This window comes from Coloeus monedula, assembly GCF_965178545.1.
Source record: "Coloeus monedula genome assembly, chromosome: 3".
Lineage (NCBI taxonomy): Eukaryota > Metazoa > Chordata > Aves > Passeriformes > Corvidae > Coloeus > Coloeus monedula.
The window spans coordinates 86,520,190-86,539,279 of record NC_138783.1 but is presented as its reverse complement, the minus strand read 5'-3'; the positions used below and the strand labels follow the sequence as shown (position 1 = coordinate 86,539,279).

Genomic DNA, 19,090 nt, shown 5'->3' with positions numbered 1-19,090 from the left:
CTTCTTTTACAGTTCAATGCAACAATGCAAATGGATTCCTTACATAAAGCATACTTCTTTTTTACTTTTCTTGGATATAAAACCCTGACATTGTTTTTCTTTTCTATAAGCAAGTTATAAACTCCATGTTACAGTAGTCCGTATGCTTCTGGAATGGGGCTTGAAATTCAAGAATGGCAACTGAATTTGGTAAAAGACTTTGGACTGAGATTTGGGCATGACTCATTCATCCCACCTCCTGAAAAGCTGACTACAGACTCTCTTTGATCAAGTTGGATGCCTACAGGGCTCTGGTGTTAGCATGACAAAGGGCAGCAGACAACCACATGAGCACTTCTGTACTACTTCTCCATTCCTTACCCTAAGGAGAAATTCAATTCAGCAGCAAAGATAAAAGAGGTTCTGAAAGGTTTTTTGAGTTTTGCATCTTAAAGACTCAAAAAGACAGAGAAAATTTGGAGGACAGAGCACAGGCCTGAGTTCTGGAACCTCCAATGAGACAGCATCAGGACGGGCATCTATTGCAAGAGATCTTTAGCACTAAACAGAGGACTCTAAAGCTAATGTATTTCAAAATACTGACATCTTAACTACCAACAGTTTCACCACTATACTGAATATCAAGTTTGTCTCATGAAAACTTAGTTCATGACCACAGTTAATATTTAAATCTAGTTGGAACAGAAGTCAAATGCACACACTGAACAAGAATGAATCCACTCATAATTGTAAAATGTTAAATTGTAAAATGTTGAATACTCACATATACCTGTCCTAATAATTACAGAAGCAATGGTATGACATCACCTACTAATAGATTTTGAAGTAAAATACTAGTGTTCTGGCACAATTAATCTTACTCTCCTGTTTTGAAAAACTAGTGCATACCGATCTGTGTGGTCAGGAATGTGTCATGATCAACATGTCATGTGCCAATGTGTCCTGACCAGGCCTTGTAAGGTGACTTAATTTTCTCATTGATACAACATTACACGAGTGTCATCATACTCCTCTCATGTTCAGGTACTTCATGACACCTCTCCCTTACACTTCCTCAAAACTTTTTCCCAAGTGTCCATGAATAAAGTCACCATTACTGTCAACAGTAGCCTTAGAACAACTGCATAAGCAAGGTGTACCTAATCACTACAGTTAACACGTGATCTGGACTTGCTCAAGTTTACTGTAGCTCACAAAACGTCTCTGGCAAGGCACCTACTATTGGTGGAGCAGTTTGGTCAAAAGCTGTAAATTGCAGAAACATTTCTTAGTAGAGCTGTTTCAATGTTCATCCCATGTAGGAGCTGAATTACGGTGAAAAAACACATACTGGTTCTTAATGTGGCAGAACTTTTATTTAGAGGGAAATTATAACTTTTGCATTTACATGGCACCAATTATATACAGTACACTTTCCATGATAAGAATTATGATGCTTTCACAGAAAGGTATCAAATTTGAGATAAATAATGCATAAGCTAAAATATACAAACCAGGGGTGGAGGTGAAACTATTGGCCATTTTTAATTATCTATATAAGAATTTCAAGGAATAATGTTTATTCAATGTTCAAAAACTTTTAACAAACTTCTAGTAAAGTTAATTGAAATATTTATAATACTATTCCATTGTTGCACAGTATTTCCAATATACAATCAAGAAGATGCACAGAACACAACACTTAATATGAAAAAACCTATTGCACCCACAATTTAAAGGTTTCACTGCCTTTTGGATGCTGCACTACCGTATTTATATAAACATTTACAACACTTCAGTAAACACAAAGGTTCTAAATGTAGTGCAGCATTATGGGGGGCCATTTTCAGCTCTTAAAATAAATGTTAAATGCCCATATACTGTGCCATTTATTTTAAGATGATGGATTAAGCTGTAATCCTTAAGTTCTACTGTGAGTAGCAAACACACTTTCCCCATGTTCAGAAGATTACCACCCCTCTGACTATATAGTCTCTGTTCTGAAACCTGAACCATCCTTGGCTTCATTGTCATTTTGGCATTTTGCCTCAGTGCTTTTAACAACTATTCCTTATATTACTTTTCAATGGCCTGTTAAGTAGTCCTGTGTAGAATCTGAAGCAAAAGAATCTGCATCTTCATTATCAGAGTCATCACTACTGTCATCAGCGGCTGGCTCTCCCGTCAGCGCTATGCGGGCATAGTCATCAGTGTCTATGGACTTGCAGAAGTGAATGGCATACTTCAGTTTTTCCTCTAGTACCTGCTTACAGGAATACCTGGGCAGCTTCAGGAGAAAGAAGCATGTGTAGGACTCAGGAAGGAAGTGGTCTGGAGGATTATATTTATCCAATACCTGTTAACAAAAAAAGAAAAAAAAGCATTTTATTTTTGATTCACTGTCCAAAACACAAGTAAGTATTGAAATAATTACAGGATTTTTTTTAGCAGCATGTTATATTTTTGATTCTGACGCTGAAGTTTCTTAGAAGAACAATGAAGAGGCCAAATCCATTTTTCCTACGCTAAATCAATAAATAAAAACAGACATGTATGAGCTGCTTTGACTATGAATATATGGTTGGGAACAATCTAAAAAAGACTGTTTTACTTCAGAAGATATCAAAAGATGATTTCAAGATTGTGTGGTTTTAATTTAGCTGGAATTATTAACTACACTGAATGAAATGCTAAATAAATGCCAGCAAAAACAGTTGACTGACTACAGTGGAAAACGATCAAAATTCACAGAAACAAACGCCTGGGAAATTAAATGAATATCCACTTGTCCAAGTCAAGAGAGAAGAATAGTTCTATACGTTATATAACTGTTACAGACATTATTTTTGTTTATATATAGACATTATTTATGTTTAATCTGCAATGTAAAGCTGAAAAACAGTTTAATGAAATCAGGCTGTTATGTCATGCTGCTACTTCTCCACTACCAGCTTTTTAAGATGCCTCCAACTTTCCCCATCCCACACACCTTACCTGAATAACAAAGTCCCTCCCCCTAAAGTCTGCAATAGTCCTGGGCAGCCTTGTTCTGCCCCACACAAAACGCAGGAAGAGAGATCGCTCTGTGTTGGAGAACGATTCCATCACTTCCCAGAACCACTGTATCAAGGAAGCAGTTGGTTCAATGCCTTTGTAAGTTGCTACAGATTTCAGGAGATGAAGTGGAATATCTGGGCTTCCACATACCTGAAAAATAAAATACAGTGATAGGCTACACAAGTCTGATCAAATCAATTCCAGGTAATTTGTTCCCTCCCTTCCTTTAAAATATTTCATCAACTTTTACACTGACAAACTGAGCATTCAAATATTTGAAATGCCATGCATAGTCCCCATGTACAATAATACTGAATATACATCTTCCCATCAGGCAACAGTAATGAATTTTTTTCATATTCCTGAACTTAGGACAAGTATCTCCAATTTACTTCCTAGATCACTGGCATGAAATCACTGGCATGTGGGGATGTTTTGGTGTTGCTTGTTTGTTTCTTCCTGAAATAATTCATTACATCACTGCTCAGCTATATCTAAATAATTTTACTAACACAAAGAGGACAATTAAACATTTCCTAGTCTTTCCTTGAACTGAATGTTTCAACCACACAGAAATCATTGTAAACAGCATTTAATGTGGGGTTTGTATTAGTAAAACAAATGAGTGAATAATCTCACTCCAAGTTAATCTGACAGAAGTAACAGAGCAGAAATTGATACCATAGTTTCCAGTTCATATCCTGTAAAGAGTGAAAGCAGAGGAACTGGAACAACACGGGCCATCCCCTCACGAACTGCTGCAACCTGTTCATCAAATTCATGAAGCCTGCAAAGACACATTTTCAGAGTTTCTGTGAATGTCATTTCTAGCAATTATTTATAGCAATTACTGTGTTACCAAAGCAGCTTTAACCATTCTCCCCAAATGTCCAGCTGTGTACCAAGGAACATTAACAAACATTTATCACAAGATACTTGACTTTCTACACTAATTGCTATTGCACAGCAAGCTCAGTATGAGGAGGTATCTCCCAATGTTTTACATATTTTATTTCATACATATTTTAGTTCCGTGCCTGGCAAAAACAAACCAATACCCCATTTGGAAACAATATGCTCTTGGAAAAGGAGCAGCTGGATCTTGAAACTCTAACTTCAAACATTGTCAACACTTGACAGACATTATGGTAAAAAAACTGGTCTGAACTAAAACAGGAGGTCTGAGGGGACAGTAGGGTTTTCTATTTCAAGACAGGCACAGGTAAGTAGCATTTTGCTGCTTCTGATGCCACACATGATTTTTGCTTTGCTTATTTTTTTTCCCTGTCAAATAATTTCTGAGATGTTTTACAGAGCCCTCCAGAGAGACACATCTCTCACAAGTGCTGTCCTCAGGCTAGCCATCACCAAAATAAACAATGATGCCAGGACAAGTTTGGTCTTTTGCATGCACTTTTCCACATGGATTCTATGCATGTGCAAGTTTTCCCTCTCAAGGGCTTCAGAGAGTTAAAAAACTTGATACTTAACATAACCTTTAAATTATTCTCCACAAGGCCTTTTAACTGTAAAATGCTTTACAATTGCTCATGTCCTCTGAGGACAGCCGGTACTGGCAAGACAGCAAAGCCATTTCTTCAAAGGAATATCAGCTCCAAATGAAATCTCTCTCTTTAATGTCAGCAGCAGGTCTAAGTATTGGTTCATAACCATTTACAGTGGGGGAAAAAAAAAAGAAAAATGAAGGCTGCAATTCACAGTTGTTGGCAGACACTATAACTACAAACTAATAAGCAAGTATATAAGGCTCTGATAAAGTCTTGCTCAAGCACTCTCTAAAGAAGAGTGGAATGTGGTGGAGTGAATAAAACAAGCCTGAACCAGTTTCTTATCCAAATTATCTAAATGCACATATTTCAGTAGGCACTAGGCCTACTGCTTCAGATACAAGATGCTTATGATTGTTTCTGAGATGCACTCATCTAGATTAGCTACCTGGCCACATAAGCAACCAAAGGCCAGTCTTCTCAAACACTGAGCAGTTATTTCCCACTGATTTCTGTGCAGTGTTCAGCTTTTGGCACCCATGGGTGCGCATCAATGTCCTACCCAAGGAATGAACACTCTGGTTTGTGCATTCCGACCCAGAGTAAGAATTCAGCCAATACAGTCCTTGACTGCAGTTGATGACATGAAAAAGTATGAGTGCAGCACTACTAGATCTAAGCTCTTTTCACAAAGAGCTTACTGATCAAGCCTATTACTTTAGCTCATAGGAAGAATTAGATGCATGGGATATTTCTCCACCAGTAAAACTGGCTGCCAAAACAGCTTTGTTGGGACACGTCTAGACGCATACCTGCTCGTTTATGTTGCTTCCTAAAAATTAAGATTTTTCTCCTTGGATACAGTAAGAATCAGAACATCAACACTGTAATCACATGAAAATATTAAAATACTTGTATGTAAGAGGGTAAGGTAGCATATTGTTTAAAAGCTGATACATATTTTTTAAAAGAAAATGCATATTGCTATCAGTAATTTTAATGATTTATTCAACAAACCTGTAGTTTATTGCCAGCCTCACATATTCTGCCCTATTATCCAGTGTAATATGGGTGTACTTGGAACTCAGCTGAATATCTTGACCACTTGCATTAGGCACAGTGAATGGGAGGCTCATAGCTTCAAATTCTTCTGAAGTAGCTTCATTGTCTCGAATGTACATAAGCCCAGGAATAAAATCTTTATCAACCTTTGGAAGTAAGAAACGCGAGTTAAAGTCAGTTTACTAACACTGTACAACAGCATCTCTTGCATGCCAAAAGCAGTGCATCGTGTGTCACCTACCAAAAGCTTTGACAAATGCCTGACCACAATTCATCTAACTTGAATTCAAAGCCATAAAATTTCATTAGGTTGGATGGGGGAAAGCGCACATATTCTAGATTTCAAGTTTTTTTGGAGGGCAAATGCCCTCCAAAAGAAACTGTATCATATAAGAAAGTGGATTTAAAGCTTAAAAGCATAATCATCCCTACCAGCACTGGGTTTGGTACAAAAGGAATCCCCTCACTGACAAGTAAATGACTCAATGCTTTTACAGTGAGTACATTTCTACATGACAGTATTTGAGAAGGAACTTTTCTTCATAATGAAGACCTAAGTCTTACTCCACATTTACTGAGCTCAGTAAACAGAAACTGAAAGCTTGTGAAATTCAGTAAGTGAGCACAAACCAGTAGTAGTTTGAACTTATTTTTTTTTAGTTCAAAACAGTGCAGGCCCGTGCCTCCAAATCAGTTATTGCATCTTGATATAACAGACAGTTAACAGCTACAGAAAGGTCGACTGGGAACTAGGAATTCAACCACAAAGACTGTCTAGTCAAACCCATGAGAAGATTTCAGAATGCTCTAGAATTCAAATAGATTATTTAACCACTCTTGAACAACTTAAATTTACAGTTTTAACAGTCAGTACAAATCATCCTTGGCTCAGAATATAAAAGGCCAGTCAAAATACATCACATAAAAACCAGGGAAACCAATCACTTGAGAAATTTATGCTGGAGTCTGCTTGTCTTCTGTAAGCTGCATCCTACCCTCGAACTTCCTTCTCACCTCACTGAGATCAGCAATTGTTAGGTTCATTCCTGCAAGCTGTTTCCACACTGGCTCAGCCAGGTTGAGGCTCAGAGGGCTGCCAGTCCGGATAGCAATGCCCAAAAGTACACCTGTAAGTTTTAACATAATTTATTAGTTTTGTTAGATTCCCAATATTCTGACTACACATAAAGCACACAGAATATCATGAAGTTGCTAAGAAATTACCAAGAAAGCGAAACATGTTCATATGCAGTAGTGACTTGGCAGCAGGATTTAATAGGAAACAATCTCTGTTTGCTCCAGATTCATCTCTTCCATTTGGTGTCACAATTAATAGAGGGGTCAGCCCATTCTGAAGTTCTTCACACATTTCTGCTATTGATTCACTATAACCTCCACCACAATCATCCACAGATTCACCTTGGAGAAGAAAAAAGGCTCAAAATTAAATATTCCTTCAAAAATAACTGAAGTATTGAAACAAACTATATTTCCTCTGTGGGGATAATTGAATAAACAAAAGTTTACTAAAAGCTGCAGCGTTATATCCCTTCATATGAAAATGCTAGAAGTTTGGCTCTGTATTTGGATGTTTCCAGTTCATTGCAAAATGTATTTTTTAGGAGATTATATGACATATCACAGTGCCAAAAATATTATTTTGACAGAGTGCGACTAATATTTTGGGCTGTATGCTAATAACAATAAAATACAACAGAAATAGAAAAGGCATAGTGTTGCTTTGTTTTTCACGAGTGGCATTTTAAAGTAGGTATGTTTTATTTAGCCCATATGCAGTAGATAGAATGGCACTTCGATCTAAAATATTTTTCATTAAAAAGCTCAGTGATAGACAAATTGTAAAAACTACCCTACCAGTAAAACTAGCAAACCAGGATTATTTACCAATTCAGACAGCTGAAAAATTAGGTTTAGGTTTTGCAGAATGTTTGTTGTTAGCAGAATAGCTGCCCCTGGGACCTGAAGAGAACTACACACACACTTCCATAAATCTTGAGGGGTTTTATAAACTCATTTTGAAAGCTTTTTTACTTCCCAACATTTTAAGCACCTTCCTCTGCCTACACACATACATTGTTTTTCTGTATCCCTTCCTTCCTTCCGGTTCTCCAAAAGAGTAAATCCCAAGAAAACTGTAAAGTTAAGTGCAAAGCAGGAAGGGGTGGGGTGTTGAGAATTTTCTTACCAACAAACTTGACTTTCCAAACACGATGAGGAAGCAGAAGGCTATCGGGGCTAAAGGAACTCATTTTTGCACACATCTGTCCAAACACTGACTTCGTACCATCAGGTCCAGCCAGTCCTCCTTTACTCCTGGAACGTTTTACCTATTGAGTAAGTACATTATAAAAGTCACTGTAAGAACATATTTCAGCTGGCATCACTGTGCAGATAAATAAGGAATTTTCAGTTCCCCCAACCACCAACACCTTATCTTTAATTTCCAAGAGTTCTTTGTTCATCTGTCACTAATCAGGACTACATCTGTTCATCTTTAAAGGAAAATGGAAAGACAGAGGGATAGCAAGGATGAAGTCTAATGATAAAGATTTCTTTTGTTTCTGAAGAAGCAGCCAATGACTTGGCAAGTTCCGTTTTTCTGATTTCAGTCCTTTTAGTTAATTCATCCTATCTCTATACATAGATTTAATTGACAAATCTGAGTAAGTTTTTCACACGAGAGAGATTAGAGACTGTGCTGTTGGCCAGAAAACTGGGTATGTGTTATTCTTATATTTATTAATGGTAATGACTAAATATGCATCTATGATACTGGGAGCCTCTAAAAACGAGTAAATACTATCAAAATATGTATGTATATAGATACACAGGTAATGTGTTCTTAGGCACCTACAGAAAAAGTGTATTTTATATTTGATGGAGATCTCTAAGATTGGCATGCAAGTAAATTTCCATGGATTTTGCTGCAAGAGACACACACAAAGAGGGTAAGAATACAAAAAGTATTTCACCAGTATAGAGAGGAAAGAAATGGAAAGTGAACAGAGAGCTGGAGAAACACAAGGGGGTTTTTTTTCCTACTTGGTGTTCTGCAATTTATATTCTCAACCTGACTGCAAAAGGACTCCTACATGCACACAGATCACCAATATCTGTGAGACTGTTCATTCAGAAATAACACAAACTTATCCCCCTAACCTATATTTAGTCACACTACAAGCTACAGTGCATCTCAAAATCCAGTTGTTCTCATGCTGCATATTTCTGATGGCTTTGGATAAAAAACCCACCGGATTTCTTTCAGGTTTTATTGAAAGGCTGAGAAACCTAAATCCTCAGATGTAAGATGTTCTCTATCAACACAAGCTGGTTTTAATTCAATAGAAATCCATTGAATTAAAGAGAGACATTTGGCCAAGAAGTTTTAAATTGAGAAACTTTGTATTAGTCTCGAGCAGCTTGAAAAATACTGGTCATCCCATGAGACTCCCTTCAACCCAGAAGAATTCTCTCCCAGAAGTTGGGAGAAATCTAGTACATAAAGCCATGCACTCAGACACCAACAAAAAAGGTTTACAAAAAGATGACAGCTTCTAAGTTGGAATCAGCTAGGAAAGAGAAATATATATAGTTATCAGGTAAGACAGACCTATGAAGAAAACAAACACAATTCAAAGATATGTCACAAAATCACCAGAAGAGGTAGAGAAGTATCAGTGTAATAATTATAAAAGCACAGACACAGTTCTCACCTGTACCCTGAGTTTCAGTTTTCTATGCTCAAACTTAAATGCTACAGAATAAAGAGAGTACAAAAAGATGAAGAGTAGAGGAAAGACTATTCTACACAAGCAGACAAAAAAATCTTAGCCTGATCAGTGTAGGAAAATGAAGGCTATCATGAAATGAGTGTTCTTTGCAAGTACATTTGATAAGGGAGAAGACAATAACCAGGAAGGAGGGATGTTACTTAATTTGAAATGACACTCAAAAAGAACAAATCATTAATTCATTCATATGCTGTGCCTACTTTAAGATCAGATCATTTTTACTCATCATGTTAGTGAGATTGCTATAACCCACACTGCATAAGGAGTCCTTGTGAGGAGGAAGAAACTGGTCTTGAAAGTGGTACTTCATATATCCATACATATCACATTCCTCCCTTGACAGTAAAGAACATTAAACCAGGAGATTCTTTGCCATATTACATTCATGAAAGTAGACATTCTCCATAATAAGTGAAATTTGCTTCCTTTTGAAAAGGATGAAATTCCTTTCAACTGCTGTGCAAAGATATGTTTTAACAGCATTATGGAAGTATCTGCTCCTAGGTCAAAACACACTGTCCATTTGACACTGCATGAATTACACCAGAACTTAAACACTTAAGAAAATCTGATCTCCTAGTATGAGGGTCAGTAAGTAAAACTGAGCACTGGAACCCTGTCTAGACACACAACTGTTAATTCACTTCTGGGTTAGTTTTTGTCTGCTTATATTACACCTCTCCAGAACAAGGCCCAGGTGCTGTTTTGGAACATTTTACTTAATGACTACTCCCGAAAAGCAGTATGGATAAACCTGCATGAAATTTGGTTTCTTCAGCCCTATGTAGTCCTGCAACAGCATCCCATACCACCTGCGTGCATCCAAGTTTGCCCTCATGCTACACCTCAATGCATAAATTATCTACACTCAAATTTTATGCTACAGAAACACCAGGCTGGCACTTAGTTGAGTTACAGCACAGCCATCACATTGTTTTTCACACACCCTGAGCAGAAAAAGTACAGAAAACTACCCTATCTCACCATTACAAGGCTCCCAACAGAAAAGACCCAGGCCCAAGTAGTACGTAAGGTGAATGTGATCTACTCTAAAGGAATCTGGTCCCTGTAACACTGGACCCTGCCAGGAGAAGGGAGTGTTGGTTTGCTCGGTTTTACACTGCCATTATCTTCAGTTCTGGCATTTCCAAAGAAACCACTAAACAGCAAGGGATGCTGAGGATGTATTGTAAAAAAAAAAGTCAATACCTGGAAAACAAGTATAAATTAAAAACTCCTCTGTTTATTTTTATACCAAGGAAGGTGAAGTGAATTGACAGCACCATGTAATCTATAAACTGCAAAAAGAGTCTTCTGAAAGCCAAGGGGTCTTAAAGCCCAGCTGCACTTTAACTTACAACTGCAAATAAGATGAAAAATTTTGACACTGATATTTAACTTTTTCGTGACTAGGTAATGCAGCTTAGAATCTTCAACTGAATATTATAAAGGATTGAACAGTTTCAGAATCCACATTTTCATTCCGAGCAAAAGCTAACTCTAGAAACTGTAAGCCATACTTAGTTCTGTGTAATCAGGCCAGATTAGGAACATGACCTTTTGTAGTCTTCACTTGACTAAACTGACAGTTACAGCAATATTTTATTTCCCCCAGAAGGTACAAAGAAGGGAAGCTGCCAATTCTTTTCTAGGGTTCAAGACAGATTTAAATAACAAACTGAAATACAAGAGCAACCTATCTCAACTAATGAAGGAGGACACTAGGAAATGATCCCAAAACCTACTCATCACTTACTTCCTGCTTAAAATACCAGCAATATTTTTTGGACTTTCTGAATTCACACACTTAAAAGGTTATTTAAAAATCTCTGGTACACTCTTCAGCTTCCCAAATAATACAGTTGGACTCAATAAGTAAAAACTTAGTGACTGTATGATTCTAATAAACTAGAACAACACATTTTAATCACAGCACATTAGCAAGAAATTTTAAATGTCCACAGAACATGGCAAAGAAGTAGAAACAGGGTCCAGCCAAAACAGGATGTATTTTCTGTTCACTAACAGAAAATAACAAGTTTGAATTTTCACAATTTCTTCACTCTAACCTCACAAACGGTAGATTTTCTTACTTTTTGCAATATTAAGGTGGGAAAAAAAAGGGAACAAAAAAAAAGGAACCCACCACAACCGGGAAGAAATGCGTAAGGACTCTAAGATCAGGCTGTAGTCCATTTAAATGAAAACAATGTTTTACTATTCTGTGTTACAGAAGTATCCATGGAAAAAAGACATATCTGGCCTAAGGCACAACATTACATTTTCTGACATCAATGATAAAGAAAAAAGCCCTTTTGTATCAAAGACATCTGCAATCAATATGACTACATGTGATGACCAGCAAAGGACAAGAGTTTATCAGCCTGAATTTTAATTATATTCAAGAGCTTTCTTTCCATGCCTTTTTCTTTTTCTTACCTTTCGTTTTTTCTGTTTTGAAAGCAACAGATGAATAATTCAGCTGAGCATTTGGAAAGGTAAGGAAAGCATCAGAATCACTACTCTCCTAAACTATCTAATGGAGTGAGTTCTGAAAAGTCCTTTGTCAAGCAGGACATACTTATTAAGACTCTAAATCATTCACTTAACATTTCAACAAGTGTCATCACCCTCTCCCCAAACAACTACAGTATGGATAAAAACATACTGAAATGAATATAAGCAGTCCTAACTGCAGTCACTTCTTTACTGTTTGATTCTCTGACAAAAAATTCAACTCTTTAGCACTCAGATACCAAACAGGTAAAACAAAAAGAGGGCTTTGACCAACACAGCACTGTGGGCTAAACATACAGAGAGTAAATCAGAACTTCAGCTGAAGATACCTGTATCCTGTTGAGCTCTACAACTGGCCCATGCTGACGGTCTCTCACCATAGTTGCTTGCACAACTTTTCTGAAAGCTGCCTCCTAAAAAAAATCCAGATAATGGCAAAACTGAAATCAAATCAGAACCCTGCACATATTTTGCAAATAAACACATAGTTCCACCCAGGAAATAAAAAAGCAACAGAACACGAAGGTGCAAGATGTTAGCCAAGGATCATGTTATTTGTGCTAATATGTTTCATGTCTGAAACAGTGGGGATACTGAAAAAGTAAAGAAGAAAGTCCCATCTGTATCACCCAAAACCACGGCTTGAAAGGTTGCACTGCACCCAGATACAATTATTAAGCAACCAACATATTTCTGAGTACAAGCATAAATTAGTTTATACCAGAAAAATATAAGGATATAGAGAATAATTAACATCAGAGAATGACAATCAAAAAAGCCAAAGATGAGATCATCTTGCTATGGAAAGCAATAAATAAAAATTTTTTAAAAACCCTTTTTCATGCAAATTCAAGTAGCTGAGGTTCTCCCACTAAATATTAGGATATAATTTTACAGTCAATTTCAAGAAAGAGTAAGAAGATTTTTGGTCTTTAGAATCTCTGAAGGTAAGCTTGTCTTAAATGCCTATATATGAATATGGCATTACAACCTCTGATGCCTTGTGAGTGCTTCTGAGGTATTTATTCCTGATATCCCATTTTACCTTATGTCTGCAGCCTTTCTGTAACTATTCTGCAGACTCAAGCAAATTAGGTTGAATGTGCCTCCTGCATACACATTCTTATATGTAACATGTACGTAAGGACTCACTTAATAGCATCAACAAACAAAAATCTCACGAAGAGAACAGCAAGGATTTCCTTTCTAGTTTAGGTTTTGATGATTTCCCTTGGTCTGTGAAGTATGGACACAGCTTGCTTGTTCTACTACACAATTTTACTGGAGTCTAGAGAAAGAGACCCTGAGACAACAGATACTAAGAAGTCTAGTTACAGGCCATGTGTCTTAGTTAAGGACACAGAACAGCACTTAACCAATTCTCTTTTCAAAGATATCTCCCAGCAGATTTTGTCAGTTTGTATAATGTTTTTTTTTTTTCAGTTAGACAAATTACTATGACAGTGAGAAAATTCAGACCCCAAACCAATGATTATACTGAAGGCAAATCATGTTTTTTTTGCTTATCATATCTGAAGTTTTGAATAAGTGTTGCAGCTTTGAAGCATTACAATTATCTACATTTTCTCATGACTGACTTAACTATAAAAATACCCTTTATTTACCACTCGAGACTGAACTCCTAGGTATTCTGTTTTCCCTTTTAGCTCAGTCTAAAACAAGCTTGTAACTCCACAGAGCTTTCCATCTGCTAGTATATCACCTGACCTTGGTAGCTGAAATACAAACAGGTATGAATTGGTCATTGTCTCCTATCTTACATTTTTTCCAGGATAACATTTACTGAATACTCTAGAAGAATTCAGCTATACTACAAACTAAAGATTTACAGTGTAAAGTTATTTTTGAGATCAACACAAAAAAGCACTATGATGAAGAACTGAGAAGAACACTGTAGAAAAAAAACACAAAGAAAGAAGTTTGCATCACCAGAATGCAAATATCTGATACACAGCTTACAGAACAAATTGAGACACACAGCTCTTTTTTCCTCAGAAACAACTTAAACAGTACTTCTCCGTTATGGTTACAAATCTCTCCCTTAGAAACATTCTAATAAAATACCTTTCCCTGGGATATCAGAATTCCCCGTAATGTGTCAAACCCAACTGAGGGTCCTTGGCCAGTTTCATCAAGTCTTCCTTCAAGATCAAACATTGGAATGCAAGGGCAGAAGAGTTCTGAAATGTGATGCAGGAGCAGAAGCCTGTTTCTTAATGAAATGATGGGAATTTCCTGCAGATGATTGTACTCCATAGGAACCTAGGATAAGGTAATGATATCCAAATGTAACTTAGAATTATTATATACTTTATTTTATTCAATAGAACAACAACCCTTAGATTTGTAGGTAAACTTGTATTAGAAATGCAGATATTTGCTTATTCACACTGTCAAAACTTTGCATGTGGAGTTCAGTTGTTTGTAAAAGATACTAATAGTATCCATCTAAACTGAACCAAGTATTGTATGATGGCTAGAATACAAGTGCTGTTCTATATTTTACAATTTATCCATAAACAAATACATCTTACATCTTGTCATCACTACTTTCAGGCATAGCTGAAATGCAGAATATTCAAAAACAAGGCTTCCCAATATAAAGCAAGCAACTAAGAACTCCCTTGGAGTTGAATTTCCACAGCTCCAAGGCAGAATTAAATTCCTGCCAATTTTCATACTGAGTTACTGTTTCACATTTGGATTAAACACTGAATGAAGAGGCTTTTTCAGCTCAGAAAAATGGAATCCTTTGGAAATACAGAAGTAAAACAAAGTAACTGGCTCAAACTTGAAGTCAAACTAAAGCACTGAGCCTATGCAGGGATTTGGGAAGGAAATACATCTACTGAAAAGTCAGCAATAACCACATTAAGTATGTTTAAAATCTCAATTCAATAAGCCAAAAATATTACCTGTGTAGGGAGCTTGCCAGCATTAGCAGGTTTACTGGTTGACCAAGCTAAAGTATGTGCTGAGCCACAGGCTACTCGGTTGATCTTCTTACCCTGAAGTGCTGCAACCAGGCGTGGTCTTTGGATGGCATTAGTTGTTCCATCTCCAAGCTGCCCTTCATCATTATCTCCCCATGTATACACTTCCCCTAAACCAATAAAAATAATTTATTATCCTGAAGCTAATATACAAGCTTTTTGCCTTTTTAAATTTTTATTAGCAATTAATTAACCAGATAAAGCCTTGGGCTGTAAGATTTCTAGGACTGTCGGCCATCCTGAAATCCACTATCTAGTGCAGATAAATCTTGATTGACATAGTTAGGTCCACAGTCTCTACAGAGCAGCTAGCATAAGATGCATTTCTTTCCTCATAGTTTGTGTAACTGAAAGGTTCTGTTCCAGAATAGGAGATGGTAGAGCAGAAAAGTAACAGAACATCAGGAACAGCCTGTATTTGATAGTTTCATAGCAAAAGCAAAGCCAATATGAAAAAATAAAAATTTAAAAGGCTTAATATTTTTGTATGAATAATAAGCGGTATTACTAGAGAAGATATTAAAATAGGTGCTTGCTGTTGCAAGATAATTGGGAAATACTTTTAAAGTAACAATGGTGTTCTTGAACATTCATTTTCTGTAGCTATAATTCATTACTCACATTCATTTTCTGCAGCTGTTTTTCACTAGCACCTATAAAACACTGTTATGGTGCAAACTTGTTATTTGTGGGACTGAGTCTGCTACAAAGAATATTCACTATCTCAACCTCTTATGTAAGAAGCAATGTTGTTTGTTCAGTGCTTCAGTTAGCAAGTTAAACACTTCAACAAACTCACAAGACCCCGCAAAAGCCAAATCCGTTCAATGCCACTGCTTGACCATTCTGTAATTACCTTTAGAGCTCTATATTTTTCTTTGATCATCAGTGCTTATGCAACTTGAATTCTTTAATTTTTATTAATTTAGTTCTATGTGATCACTTTAAATTAATTTCTTGCTTGCAACATCTGCAAACACAAAATATAACCATGGACACAGAGAACCAGTGTTTTTAGCAAGGACAAGCTACCAACAGTTAACTAAAAGATAAAGTTTCAATTTTTTTCAAATTCAGTGCTAAGAACTAAGTAAATTATTTGATTTGTATACCATCTTCAGTGCAGCAAACACAGTGCAAAGAGCCCGTAGCAATTGCAATAACTTTCTTTCCTTGAAGTCCCTGCACTTGTCGTGGTCTTCTAACGTGGTCATCAGATCCATGGCCTAAACGGTGATAATCTCCCTTGCCCCTGCACAGAGAAATAAACATTTAAAAACTGTGTTTTAACTGTGGAAAAAATATAATGATAGGCTATGTCTGACATTTCACCTGTAGATGTACTTACAAAGTCCAATACCAAAATACTGTCCAAACATTCAACATTAATCATCCCTACTTTATATGGATGTGATTCTGCTGACTCAGTACAGATTCTTACACCTTCAATACAATGTTCCTACTTAATCTGTGTAGCTCCTTTTACCACTTTTCCAGGGTGTGGTCTTATCTTTCACTCTTAAAGGAGTCAAGTATTAGAAGCATTCATCTGCAGAAACAGTGTATTTACTGATCTCAAGGACTGGAACTTCATACAGTTTAAGGACACCAAAATGTCATATAAACAAGGTAGCTGAGGGAAGTTGGAAAGGTATTTTGCTAAGCCTTTTTAAACATTTCAGTCTAGTAGTTTAAACTACAAAATTTGGAATGGTGTAAGGAAGATTAAAACAATGAATTCTAAAATCAAATTCCCAGACCACAGCCACCACAAGCTAGACACAACTTTGATAATACATGAGAATGTTATTTATGCTATCACCTTCCGCCCTGCATGACACTTCATGCTTATAATTCTACTGACCTCCTTAGAAGTTCTGCATCTTGCAGTGGTCAATGTCTGGAATGACAACCCTGTGCTTAGGTTCCAAGACAAAACACTTGGATTTTTCATTCATGGCACCAGAAAATGTTCCCCAAAGTGGTAGATTTTATTACTAATCAAGACACAGAAACTCAAAAAACTTTTGAAAGAGAAGATCAAAACAGTGAAAGAAGTGTAACACTGATACTTGTTACAGACAAGGTGACATCTAACACTGTCAAAATAACTAATACAGAATACTTACCATGTATATACAGCTCCAGATTTGGTAAGGGCCACAGAAAATTGTGATCCACATTCTACTTTAACCACTCCAAGGCCTGTGAGGGAATCAATCTAGAAAAATAAAATCACATGAAAATCAAATGAGTTAATTAAGGAGACTGTAGACTGAACTGCCTGAAGTAAAATATAACACTAGTGTATTTCTATATGTGTATTTACAAATTGAAATGTTTATGTAGGTAATTTAGAAGAATTCCACTCCTTTAATCTTCCTACCATTTACTGCTTAAACACTAAGAAGGAGCTCAAATTTCACAAACTGTTGAAGGTCACCTCTAGTACATTTTTCCCATAGTTACTCCGCAATTGCCCTGAATAGAAACAATAAGGTTTTGTCTACAAACACTCATCCTTAGTTTGTATGACATGGATGTGATTCTGCTGACATAATAAAAATATTTCTATCTCCAGCAGACCCTTCCTATTTATTCTATGTAGGACCTTTTGCTGCTTTACAATCAGTCCTATGGGACTCAATGATGAAATATAAACAAGCTATTTTCACATTATGTTACATCATGCTGGAAACATTCGGAAACAGAACGGGGGATACCTGTATCCAAGTAATTGTGTTTCTGGATTTACGATCTACAATCCACTGTGCATAGCTACACACAGTGATAGTTTGATTCTCAAACACAAACAACATTCATCTTCATAACAAATGCTGGAATTCAAATTTAATGGCTACATGGATTTCATGTGTAACGTGAAAAAATTCCAAGTCAACCATGCATTCATAGAAAGGGTTGAATATAAAGTAAGATTGCTTTCCAATTAATTGATACCCCTTTCTGGAATGACCTTATGACTATTGTAAACTTATTAACACAAAGAAACATGAAGATTTCTTGGCAAAACCTAATGTTTTGACAGGAACCAAAATTAAAACGAGAAATATTGTTTAAACCAGCAACGTTTTTAAAAAAAAAAAAAAAACCCTTCAAGGTCAACTTTAACAGCCAGCACAAAACTTAAAGACTTGCTATTGTAGCCTACAAAGCTCATTCTTAAGAGCCACCAGAAGAATCCTGATGTCCCAGGATGGATGAAAGTTTGTACACACTGACAAATCTGTCTTCAGCATTCTCCACCAACATCATGGTTTCCAAAGAAATGAAGTTACACAGAAATACCTTCATTGGTACTTTACAGCCATCACTGCCTCCTCTCCCAAGTTTTCCATAATCTCCATCACCCCAGGACCAGACTGTATCATCATCAGTGAGGCACAGTGTCTGTGCATCCCCGCTGCCACAGGCAATATCAATCACACGGTAACCCTGGAGAGCTTCCACCTGGAATGAAATCACTCATTTTTGTTCACCACAAAAGACTCAGTCATTTCGTTTCACAAAAGATGACAAACTCAGCTTGGAGAGGTGAACTACAAGTCTGAAACAGCACAGGAACAAGGAAATAAAGGCACCTCTAAGAGCTTTGCTCTTTTCAAACCAGCAAATGAAAACCAACTATGTATTTTAAATACAGGACTTACTTTTTTTAATTGGTGAACCAGTTAAATTTTTTTACCTAAGTGTCAGGGAAAACAGTACAAAACCCTAAGGTTACTGAAGACTATATTCTGTTGAAATAATTTCGGGCTCTCTGGGCCTGTACTGAATACAGTAAGGGGGAAAAAATGTCTTATTTTCAAATAGTCTTTCACTAGTTGACAATTTTTGAGCACTTGCATCATAATCTGAATTTAGTCGACGTCTTTTGAAATGATGCCATCTAGTGATGAAGCATGGGATTTGGAATGACAAAGTAAAAGGTTGGTGACCCACATATATCACATCCTTCCTATCCTTGCCACTACTTGAAACAGATTCCAGGTGGCACAACCCATCATCCAAAGCAGTATGAAACTTCACATATTTCAACTCATCTATAGTTATCTATTTTCATACACACACAGAATACAGGGTGGGGAAAGGAAAGGTGGGCTGACCTTGGTTTTTGGGGGGA

General features: G+C 36.7%; 1 protein-coding gene across 4 annotated transcripts in view; it reads right to left on the bottom strand.

The window, feature by feature from the left end:
- Nucleotides 1-1,333: 1,333 nt before the first annotated feature.
- The window catches only part of HERC2 (HECT and RLD domain containing E3 ubiquitin protein ligase 2), a 104,919-nt gene continuing 87,162 nt past the window's right edge, over nt 1,334-19,090 (bottom strand). For all 4 annotated transcript variants that reach the window (XM_082278858.1, XM_082278860.1, XM_082278859.1 and 1 more), the window contains 13 exons: nt 18,256-18,417; nt 17,079-17,170; nt 16,062-16,201; nt 14,872-15,059; nt 14,021-14,218; nt 12,265-12,348; nt 7,813-7,954; nt 6,831-7,025; nt 6,621-6,733; nt 5,562-5,752; nt 3,718-3,823; nt 2,974-3,186; nt 1,334-2,335 (listed from right to left, as the gene is read on the bottom strand). In XM_082278858.1, coding sequence (XP_082134984.1) covers nt 2,063-2,335; nt 2,974-3,186; nt 3,718-3,823; nt 5,562-5,752; nt 6,621-6,733; nt 6,831-7,025; nt 7,813-7,954; nt 12,265-12,348; nt 14,021-14,218; nt 14,872-15,059; nt 16,062-16,201; nt 17,079-17,170; nt 18,256-18,417 — 2,097 coding nt within the window. In that variant the 3' untranslated portion in view covers nt 1,334-2,062. The remainder of the gene's footprint in view (nt 2,336-2,973; nt 3,187-3,717; nt 3,824-5,561; nt 5,753-6,620; nt 6,734-6,830; nt 7,026-7,812; nt 7,955-12,264; nt 12,349-14,020; nt 14,219-14,871; nt 15,060-16,061; nt 16,202-17,078; nt 17,171-18,255; nt 18,418-19,090) is intronic.